The 11,988-nt window shown below is 46.8% G+C and overlaps 1 protein-coding gene across 1 annotated transcript in view; it reads right to left on the bottom strand.

Annotated features, from left to right (window-relative positions):
• The window catches only part of XG (Xg glycoprotein (Xg blood group)), a 32,234-nt gene that overhangs the window by 5,079 nt on the left and 15,167 nt on the right, over window positions 1–11,988 (bottom strand). The window contains exon 5 of the mRNA XM_037734978.1: window positions 2,910–2,945. Coding sequence (XP_037590906.1) covers window positions 2,910–2,945 — 36 coding nt within the window. The remainder of the gene's footprint in view (window positions 1–2,909; window positions 2,946–11,988) is intronic.

Raw genomic sequence — 11,988 nt, 5'->3', positions numbered from 1 at the left:
ATTGCCTGAACCCAGGAGGCGGAGGTTGCGGTGAGCCGAGATCGCGCCATTGCACTCCAGCCTGGATAACAAGAGCGAAACTCCATCTCAAAAAAAAAAATAAAATAAAAAAAAATAAAATAAAATAAAATAAACAAAAGAGAAAAAAAAAACAACTTAGAAAGTAATTCTGTTTTCACAAAGAGCCAAGCTTGTCAACCACATTTTACCACTGAAGACATCCAAGGCCAGGATTTGCACAGAGGAGGCACTTGGCATTTTTGTTTGTTTGTTGAATTCAATTTGTGTGTGCATTTTTATTAATTTGCTGTATTTATTTGTTAGTGTTCTTATTTTGAGACAGAGTCCCAGGCTGTCACTTATTCTGGAACATAGTGGCATAGTCTTGGCTCCCTACAACCTCTGCCTCCTGGGCTCAAGCAATTTTCTTGCCTCAGCCTCCTGAGTAGCTGGGACTACAGATGTGAGCCACCGCACCTGGCTAATTTTTGTATTTTTAGTAGAGACAGGGTTTCACCATGTTGGCCAGGCTGGTCTCAAACTCCTGATCTCAAGTGATTTACCGCCTCAGCCTCCCAAAGTGCTGGGATTACAGGCCTGATTTCTTTATTTTTTTAGAGATGGGGTCTCACCATGCTGCCTAAGCTGGTCTTGAACTCCTGGGCTCAAGTGATCCTGTGCCTCCACCTCCTGAGTAGCTGGGGTGATAGGCATGTGTCAAAACTATTTTGTGTCCTTTTAGATGTAGAATGTTTACTGATGCAAAAATATTATTCAATTAAAAACTGCCAGATAAACCCGCTTTCAAAGGCATGCTGGAACTCTAGACCTAAGCACACACCAGACATATGCATCTTCAATGCCTCGATGGCAAATTACCCCAGAGCTTTGGTACTCCTGCACAAAGAACAAGAACAACCTTGATGTGACAAAAATTGACACTTCCAAAGGGTAAAAAAGGAAGAAATCACTGTTTCCATTTGAAATAGATACCCTTTCCATGCATGCCTTTCTTCAGACTGGGTTGAACACCTGGGCCGATATGTGGCGTGACATAGCTGAGGGACACAAGGCTGCTCCATGAACGAGGCTGTCAAGCTGGGGGAAAGAGTATTGTCACTGAACACAAGAACCTGCCGCATCCTGCCTCCTGCGAGAGATAGCCCTGTATCCTTCCCCTCCCTGCGTGCACACACTCCACAATACGACTTCACAGCGTTCCCCATCCAGAGGAGGACCGCATCTTTATTCTGAGAATCCAGGCTTTAGCCAACAGAATGCCACAGAAGTGAAGATGTGATGGCTCTAAACCTAGCTGTTGGTACCCTGCCTGGTCACCATGTGATGAAACCTGGCCTGGCTTCCTGGAGGGATGTCAGAACCCACAGGAAGCTGAGATGAGCCATTCCACCTAAGGCCCCAGATACATTAAGAAGACCCAGGAAACATCATCAAAGCGCTGGCCACACCTACAGCTGACTGCAGACAAGAGAGGGCGTTCAGAAGAGACCAGAAGGGGCACTAGACTGGTTTTAGCCCAGATTGCTGGCTCATCTAATCATAAACATTTCCCGCCACTGCGTGTTGGGTCTTTTGTAGCATAGCATGACTGACTGATACACGCCTTTTCCTCTTTGCCGTCTCTTACAAATCGATCAAGTACAATCACTTGTCATTACCAAGTGGTCATCCAAGCTGACCGCTTCTCTTCGCCTCCCTTGCCTGGGCTTTAATTCAGCCTGTTGTCATTTCCAGGGAGTACTGAATTGGTCTGAAAGGGGGTCTCCCTGGGCCTTAGTGAGCCTCCTCAGGTCCATTCTTCACCCACACATCAACAGGGGCAGACTCTTTCCCATGAAGCTTCTATGAAGTGCAGAATCCACTTCTGCTAACCCGGTCATCTTCCCCAGTCACCATGGCGTCCTTCCCCGGTTCCCGTTGCATTCCACACCCTGGCTACACAATTTCTGGTGTTCCCAAGTGTGTATCCAGCTCTACCTAGCACACTATCTTCCCTGGCACCTCACTCTGCTCCTGGGCACCTCCCACCCATATTTTGGGCATTGGCTTGGATATTGTTCTGTCCAGGAAGCCCTACCTCCGTCACCTAACCCAGTCTAGGAGTAACCCTTCCGCCTTGCTACAGGATCCCATATGTTCCAGAAAATTATTCATCAGACTTGACTGCAATCACTTGTTCATTCGCCTTGCCCTTTCCATCTCTGGACCTCACTTTACACCACAGAGGGAAAAAGGAGAATCAATAAATTTTTCTAAGGATGCCAGCATACCCCAAAAATATTGATACTGGTACTCTGCATTGAAATGGAGAGGTCACCTTCAATCACTTTCTCCTCCCCCATAACTGAAAACTCACAAGAGCCTTGGGGTTGAGTGCGTTTACTCTCAACTCAGCTTAAACTCAAGCAGATGTCAGCCCAAATCTCTAAGAGCCGGACTCAGGGAATGAGGAGCCTGTTCTCCCAGCCGCACAGGACACAAAGTCAGCCTCTGCACTTAAAGTCCTCCCTCCTCTGACCTGCGGCGGGGCTGACAGTGCACTCTGAGGACTTCTTTGGGCAGAGTTCATAACTTCCTTTCTCCTGTCATTCTTGGGTTTCAAGTTAGCGCTGGTGAAAGAAAGGGGAGTCATGGGAGAAATCACAGTCTTGCTCTGAGAGCAAAGAGGCATCTTCCGCAGTGAAAAACCAATGCTTGCGCCTCCTTTGTCTGAACTCAGATCGGTCGTTTGGAGCCTCTGGACAAAAATGGTCAGACACTTTTGTTCAGACGCTGCTTTACATACATAGAAAGTGTGAGTGCTCCATGGAAGCAGTGGGATTGGGAGGCATTGATTTAGGAGTCTGTGCACTTCTTAAAGGTTGGGACCAGGTGAGTCAATCAGTTACCTTCTAGGGAGTCATGCCCCACGTGGTAGTCTCCACCTGTAAACAGAAAAGGACACTCGTGTTTATTCAGCAGAGCTTATGGAGTGCCTGCTATTGCTAGGCACTGTTGAGGATGCGACTATGACAGCACACAGATCCCTGTTTTCAGGGAATTTACAGTCTTGTCGGGGGAGGGGGACAGCCAAGCAGCATGAGGCGGAGGAATGTGAATGTGCATGCCATGCCTAATAGTCATTAGTGGAATGGAGATGATACCAGGGAGAGGGACGTGCAGCTTTCATTTCAGAGCTGGGGAGTCTACGTACACGCATATGCAAAACACATGCGGGCAGACAACCTCATGGACACACATGCACACACACATGCCATTCATACACACATATGCACGTGCAACACACACTGACATGCACAAATGTGTGTGCACATGCATACACACATGTAGCATGTAACAACCTTGTGCAACAAAAGGCAGGCAAGCACACATATACATGTGCATACACACACATGCATCTACACACGTGTGCAACACATAAAAGCAAATGCAACACAGAAGCACACGTGCGTTCAATGCACACATTCACACACATGCACATGCCCACACATACGCACAAACACACATATGCATACACACACACAGGCAACACAAGCACATATAAAGCACAATTTACCTAAACACACGTGTACACATTGTGTGCATATGCACATCCCTATGTGTGCACCTGTATGCAGAAACACATAAACACATGCATGCACACACAAATATGCACACACACATAAACACATCCATGTGTATGTGCATACCTGGACATATGCATGTATATGTACAGTCCACATGCACAGATGCATATGATATATTCATGCAGTACCCACGTGCACATGTGGTAGCACACATCCAGATGCATACGTGTGCTTGCACATCCCTAAATGTATGCATGTGAATGGACACACATGGGAAACATGCAATACATATGCGACCCAAGCACAAATATGTACATATGCAAACTCCACTTACACAAACATGCATGCACTCAATCTGCGTGTGTGCACAGACACTTCCACACGTGCACTTGTTATCCACATGCATTTATGTACATGATTACAAAATCCCCATGCACACGTGTACGTTCATGCATACACAATACACACACATACCTGTGTGCAAACACACATGCATACATACACACACGTGCACATGCATGCACCCAATAACACCTGGAAGTGGGCCATGGTTCCTTTCAAGAAACTAAGTCTTCATGGCATGCGCATCTCCCCCAGCAGGGATGCCAAAGGAAAATGCAAGTTAGAGACCCGGATGGCCAGTTGGCTGTTGTGCACTGGATAAAAGCACCAGCTTCCCATCAGCACCCAGACAGTGTATTAGTTATTCACAATGGACAGTTTTGCCTCACACATTCTGTAAGACATAAGTCCTTTACCATCAGTATTTCCATAAAGAGAGTTGAGTCTACAGCTCACTCTTTCTTCAGGATAGAAAAGAGACCATGAAATACAAGATATTGCCGGAAAGTCTACATGATCTCACAGAAGCAAACAGGTCAGCAAACCTGAGCAAGATGCTTTGAAAGGCTCTCCCAGGGCCAGGGGAGGAGGACAGGTGTCGTCTCACCCCTGCTTACTGTTCACGAGGTGAACAGTAGATGTACATTTGCTGAAGGTGCATTAGACGGACATCCCTGGAGGCCTCACATAGATGGGCAAATGTGTTTTCTTGGACATCAAAAAGAAAAAAAGCCAGCAAATATTGGTTAAAAAAGGACAATAGGGTGAAAACGGAGGCCATAAATAGTAATCAAAGCCCATTAAAAAAAGAGTTTCTCGCTGGGTGCGGTGGCTCACGCCTATAATCCCAGCACTTTGGGAGGCCAAGGCGGTTGGATCACCTGAGGTCAGGAGTTCGAGACCAGCTTGGCCAACATGGTGGAGCCCCATCTCTACTAAAAATACCGAAAATTAGCCGAGCATGGTGGTGGGCGCTTGTAATCCCAGCTACTCGGGAGGCTGAGACAGGCGAATTGCTTGAACCCGAGAGGCAGAGGTTGCAGTGAGCCGAGATCGCGCCACGGCACTCCAGTCTGGGCAACAAGAGTAAAACTCCGCCAAAAAAAGAGTTTCTCCCGGTTGGGTGTGGTGGCTCACACCTGTAATGCTACCACTTTGGGAGGCCACGGCTATAAGACCACTTGAGCTCAGTTGGAGTCCGGCCTGAGAAACACAGCAAGACCCCGTTCCTACTAGACACACAAAAAATTAGCTGGATGTGGTGGTGTGCACCTGCAGTCTCAGCCACTGGGGAGGCTGAGGCAGAAGGATTGTTCAAGCCCAGGAGGCAGAGGGTGCAATGATTTATGGTCACGGCCCTGCACTCCAGGCTGGGCTACAGCATGAGAGCTTGTCTCAGAAAAAACAATAACAAAAAAGTTCTTCTTTATTTTTTTAATGTGTTAAAAGCTATTTTTAAAATACAGATTTGAGATTTTTTTAAAAATGCTTTGTGCTGATTTTGAAGTGGAATGACTTATATGGATAGTGGGTTCTATGGGCTGAACTGTATCCCCCTCCAAATTCACAGGTCGAGTGAGTCCTGACCCCCAGGGGATCAGGACTGTGACTGTGTTTGAAGACAAGGTCTTTAAAGAGGTGATTAAAGTGAAATGAGGTCACTAGGGTGGGCCCTGCTCCAAAGGACAATAGTCCTTATGAGAAGAGGAGGTGAGGACACACACACACACCGAAGACGACCCTGTGCGGACAGGGGGAGGAGACGGCGTCTCCAAGCCCAGGAGCAAGGCCTCGCCAGCCCTGCCCACGCCTGGATCTCAGACCCCCAGCCTCCTGATCATAGTACTTGACTATGGTAGCCTTAGCAGACTAAAACAGTGGGTATGAGAGAAAGCTGCCCATTAGCGTTTAAAAACTGCGAGTGAAACATGTTCTCCCCACTCTCTGGAGGGAGGCCAGCCAAGGTCAGCTCGCACCCCTCAGTGCTCCGGATGAGGCGGGAACAGGCCTAACACGCTTTTGCTGCCTCTGGGGAGAAGCTGGGTGACTCATCCCCTGGCGGCGGCTTGCATCCCAGCAGGCACGTCCTGCTCATGCTGATCCCAGCGCTGACTCACAGCCTCGCTCTGTGGGGGCTGGAGAGCAGGCGTCCGGGCGGAAAGAGAAGCACAGGCGTCCTTGAAAACGAGCATCACGCCCCCAGCCTGGCTGTGCTTCCACAGGGCCCTGGCCCTGCCAAGGAGCACAGGGATATTTCCCTGCAGTTTTGCCCCAGGGATAGAGCAGCACCCTGACCGGTACGCTTTGATCCATTCTGGAGACAGATAATGGTCTCCCCAAAAATGGCACAGCGCAGACCTCCTGAGACTAACTTCACAGGAATACAGGAAATGATCAGGGCTCTCAGGAGAGCCGCTTGATGAGTCACTTCTTTCTAATTCATGGGTATGCCAGAGAACAAAAGAGCACGTCCTGAACAGCTCCTGACAGAGAGGATTTCCACAGAAGGCTCATTCCTAGGCTTCATATAACACACTCCAAGGTGGGCCAGACGTGGTGGTGCAGGCCTGTAATTCCAGCACTTAGGGAGGCCGAGGTGGGAGGATCGCTTGAGCCCAGTTCAAGACCAGCCTGGGCAACATGGCGAAACCACCTTTGCAAAAATCGTAACTGAGGCAATGATGACAGTGAAAGAGGTTGGACCTGACCGACTCCATGTTGCTTGTAACCCTTAAGCTGTCCTTGTTCATTCCTGGGCATAGGCCGAACTCACTTTAGGAGGAAATTCAGTTCATGGTTTGACTCTGAAACAAAACTGGTAACAGCCTTTTCCTGAAAACCCTCCTCCTTGCCTGGGGCCAGTCTGCCTTTATAGAACTAACAAATTAGCTACACGATGAGAAATCATGCTTTAGTGCTGGGCGTGGTAGGCCTGTAATCTAGCACTTTGGGAGGCCGAGGCGGATGGCTTGCCTGAGGTCAGGAGCTCGAAACCAGCCTGACCAGTATGGTTTCTAATAAAAATACAAAAATTAGCTGGGCGTGATGGCGTACGCCTGTAGTCCCAGTTACTTGGGAGGCTAAGGCAGGAGAATTGTTTGAACCCAGGAGGCGGAGGATGTAGTGAGCTGAGATCACGTCACTGCACTCCAGTGTGGGCGACAGAGCGACACTCTATTTCAAAAAAAAAAAGGAAAAGAAAAGAAAGAAGGAAAGAAATTACGGTTTAGGGGTCATGCAGCCTCTGGCTCCAAGAGTCTGAACCCCCCCAAATTGCTCCTGGGGATAACGTCACTATTGTAAAACCTAAGTCCAGTGCTTGAGATATTTTGCAGCCCCTGCACTGGATGGATATGCTGACCCCACCAGTTCTGCCATCCCACCCAGGAACAGAAAACAGCAAGAAAACCTCACTTCAACCCCCTGTGACTCCATCTCCAACCTGACCAATCAGCACTCTCCACTTCCCAAGCCCCTACCCACCAAATTATCTTTAAAAACTCTGGTCCCTGAATGCCTGGGGAGGCTGATTTGAGTAATAATGAAACTCCTGTGTCCGGCACAGCTGGCTCTGCGGGAATTACTCTTTCTCCATTGCAATTCCTCTGTCTTGATAAATCAGCTCTGTCTAGGCAGGGGGCAAGGTAATGGGTTAGGGGTCATGCAACCAGAGGCCACGAGATTCCAAACCTCTTTGGGGGATAGCATCACTATCGTAAAACCCAAGGTTGAAGTTGAGGTACGTGGTAAACTCTGCATTCACACGAAGCAGCCAGCACTGCCCAGACTGGTAATGTGGCTTAGGCAGCTCCTCCATCCCACAGAGGAACAGAAGACAGCAAGAAGAACCCCCTTCCATCCTCTGATTCCATCTCTAACCAGCCAATCAGCATTCCCTACTCCCGGGTCTCCTACCGGCCAAATTATACTTTAAAAGCCCAGTGTCCAAATTTTTGGGGAGACTGCTCTGAGTAATAAAACTCCAGTCTTGCTTAGGTGCAGTGGCTCATGTAATCCCAGCTCTTTGGGAGGCTGAGGTGGGAGGAGTACTTGAGGCCAGGAGTTGAAAATCAGCCTGGGCGACATAGCGAGACCCCACCTCTACAAAAAACTTTAAAACAGTAGCCAGGTGTGGTGGCACACACCTGTGGTCCCAGCTACACAGGAGGCTGAGGCAGGAGGATCGCTTGAGCCCACGAGGTTGAGTCTGTACTGAGCTATGATTTCACCACTGCAGTCCACCCTGGGCAACAAAATGAGACCCTGTTTAAAGAAAAAAAGCAAGAACTCCCGTTGATATAGGAGTTAAGAAGGAATTACTTAATTACTTAGGCATATAGCACGGGTATGGGAGTCATCAGTAAGGCTTTTCTTTTTAATAAAAAGCAACCCCAAATCATTTTCTAACAAAAAGCAGCAATAAAGTTGAGCTGCAGACACAGACAAGCCAGCTGGGAGTGTGCGCAGGTGAACGCCAGCAGACACGTTCAAGATGGTGACTCCATCTTCCCTCCTCTTTGTCAGCCACGTGTACAAGGTGGAAGCAATCAACTGGAAAGCTCATTTGCATAATAAGATTAGGGTGAGGAGCCCAGCCTTCCCCACGAACTATGCGGACGTCATACCTGACTCTGACACCTTTACAGGTCTGAAAAGAAACATTTACTTGGATTGTCTCTGAGCACTGGTACCTGGGAAGCTTCACCTGCATAACAAGGACCCCCTTGCTAGCCAGGCCTCTTCCGGTCTCCCTCTCATCCATCGCCTGGCTGCCTGTTAAACCTGCTTTACCAACATCACCTATTTTGGGCCATGCTCTGAGCCCACATTCTTCCTGCAAAGTACTGCAAATAACAAACTCAAATGGCAAAGACATGGAATCAGCCTAGGTTCTCATCAGTGGTAGACTAGATACGGAAAATGTGGCCCATATACATTGTGGAATATTACACAGCCATAAAAAAGAACAATACCATGTCCTCTGCAGCACACAGATCGAGCTGGAGGCCATTCTCCTAAGCAAACTAATGCAGGAACAGAAAACCAACTACCATGTGTTCTCTTTTACAAGTGGGAGCTAAACATGGAGTACGCATTGTGAAAGGAAATTGAATTTTGTGATTCTGAACCCATTTAAGCAAAGTGAAAAGTCAGGCTGGGAACTGGGTCGCACAAACCCGCCTCCCCATTTTCATACCTAAATAAAATGGCTACAAGATGAAAAGCCACACGTCTCCCCCATATTTTGCTTATAAGGTAATTCCTAGTGAGCTGTTAAAATTTCGCCATGACAATGGAAATTGATAGCTTATCTTTACAGGTGCAGTCGCCCCTGCCCACCGCACACAAATGCATATCTGATTGCTCCCCATCCCATTTTGTCCAGATTATCTTATGCAAAATGCAGATTCCCTGCATTTCCCCTCTGCCCCTTTCGTTTATGTCATCTTAGGTAAAAAATACAGATTCACTGAGCCAGACAAAAGCATGAATAACTATTTTTCCCCATCCCCCTCTTCCATAAAAATTATGTACTGCTCAATTTCCCACTCTTTCCCCTTTAAATTTGGAGCCTTCAAAATCGTCTCCGGAGGAAGGCACAGGCCTGTCTCCCCATGCACATCCTTAACTTTGACAGATAAATCTCGTAGACTTGTGTCATCATTTTTCTCAATTGACAACATGGACACAAAGAAGGGAACACCAGACACCAGGGCCTCCTTGAGGGCAGACGGCGGGAGAAGAGTGGGGATGGAAAACCTACCTACCGGGTACTATGCTTATTCCCTGGGTCACGGTGACATAATCTGTACACCAAGCCCCTGTGACACACAACTTACCTATATAACAAACCTACAAGGACCCTCGAACCTAAGATAAAAGTTAAAAACGATGCTCTATAAGCTTTTGCATCCGATTGGTGGTTGAGTCTTTGTTCTGAAGGTTTGCGCGTATACCCACTCAATAAATTTATATGCTTCTTCTCCTATCAATTAAGCAGCCTCATGTCAGTGATTTTCAGAGAAAATTTAGGGGGCCAAGAGCCGCGGCTCTCACAGAGCCTGATGAGACCATATCTTTAAAAAAAAAAAGCACTTCCCGCTTTGCAAGAACTCTTGGCACATATTAGTTAAAAAGATTGCGTACTCAAGGCCAGGCACAGTGGCTGACGTCCATAATCCCAGCACTTTGGGAGGCCAAGGAGGGCACATCACCTGAAGGCAGGAGTTCGAGACCAGCCTGGCCAACACGATGAAATCCCCGTCTCCACTAAAAATATAAAAATTAGCCGGGTGTGGTGGCACATGCCTGTGATTCCCGCTACTCGGGGGGCTGAGCCAGCAGAATTGCTGGAACCCAGGAGGCGGAGGTTGAAGTGAGCAGACCCACCACTCCCAGCCATTGAAAGTGTTTTCTATTCTGTTTGACGTAAGTGAGCTGCACCCCTAAACAATGTCCCGTTTGTTGGATGCTCTCTCTCTCTAATCTGTTGTATAGTTCTTTGCTCTGTTTACGTTTACCTAAACAGAGGTGTGTGTGTATGTGTGTGTGTGTGTGGCTGCACCCACCCTCCTGGGGAACAGAAACCAGACAGCCCAGCACAGATAGGTTCTCAGGAGACCAGGCACCAGCACAGAGCACCCCACTCACCAAAGACTCCAGGTAGAAGGCCCAGGGCAGAATGCAACCGGGATCCCAGAAAGATGACCCCTCCCGCCCTCCGCCCACCACCGCGTGCCCAGATACGGGGGTACCGTGTGTGTTGCCGGAGCTGTCATAACCGGAGTAGCCATCGCCGCCGCCTCCTGTTAGACAGAGAAGGTAGAGTTGAAGGATGTTCAGGTGTCCGAGCATGGAATGTCCTGCAGGTGTTGGTCTGTCCAGCTCATTGGGGTGACAACAAGTCATGTGACTGTGTCATTCCCAAGGGAGCTCCAAAGAGTAATCAGCAGCAGGGAGAGTCAAGGGAGGCCCCACCAAAGCTTCCTCGTCCCTGCGGGAAAACTCAAGCCAACACTGAGTTCTAGCTATGAAACACACTTTGCCATCACAGAACAAACATTTACTCCGGGAACTCCAAGTTCCTGCAGGCTCACCCTCTTCCTGCTGAGAAACCGATATGAGAACAGCCACACAGAGGCAGGATTACAAGGACCTTCCAGAAGATGGCCTCAATCATAAATATTTCAGTTTCTCTTTTCAAAAATAACTAGTTATTTTTAGTTTATTCCTGATTGTTAATGTAATAAATTCCAAGACAATGCTCCTTATTTACTGCAAGTAAATGTGGCAGAACAGATGACTGGATGCAATCAGGGTGTCCAGCTTTGCAAAATATCTAGAACAATCCCTTATGTCTTCTAAAATAAAGCCACAGAACTAAACACACCAGAAACCTCACGTGCTTGAAACTAAAGCCTCAAACATCACACTCTTCAGCCCAGTGCTGCACGCATCTCTCCCCCCTATTGGCCATGCTTGCATTTCCATATGAAAGATTCTTGGTAGACATTCACCTCCAATTACAGAGAAAACTTTATATTAGAAGGTTTTACATATGTCTGTGTGCATAAAGATATATGTACACATATAAAGTGTATATACACACACACACATATACCTAAAACTATATATACACATATATAAAGGGACATATATACACATACATAAAAAAGTGTGCATACATATATGAAGGTACATATGTATATATAATAATATAGAAACATGTAAGCTATATACACATACATATATGAAAAGATATTAACAAATGCGTGCATGTACAAAGAATGCATATATACACATAAAATATATACTTACATATTTACACATAAAGGTTATATACAGATATATAAGTATATCTATATATAAAGATATTTATACACATAAAGACACATACGTTTGTATATATAGAAGTGTACAAATAAATATACACATACATATATAAAAGCGCATATACATAAAGGTATATATGTACATATATACAGATATATATAAATAAAGGTATATATTTATATACGTATAAAATACATATTTATATAATGTACACATATAATATAAA

The sequence above is a fragment of the Cebus imitator genome, unplaced genomic scaffold, assembly GCF_001604975.1.
Source record: "Cebus imitator isolate Cc_AM_T3 unplaced genomic scaffold, Cebus_imitator-1.0 Scaffold699, whole genome shotgun sequence".
In the NCBI taxonomy this organism is placed as follows: Eukaryota; Metazoa; Chordata; class Mammalia; order Primates; family Cebidae; genus Cebus; species Cebus imitator.
The sequence above is the reverse complement of the archived record's forward strand: the minus strand, read 5'-3'. Positions and strand labels throughout refer to the sequence as shown.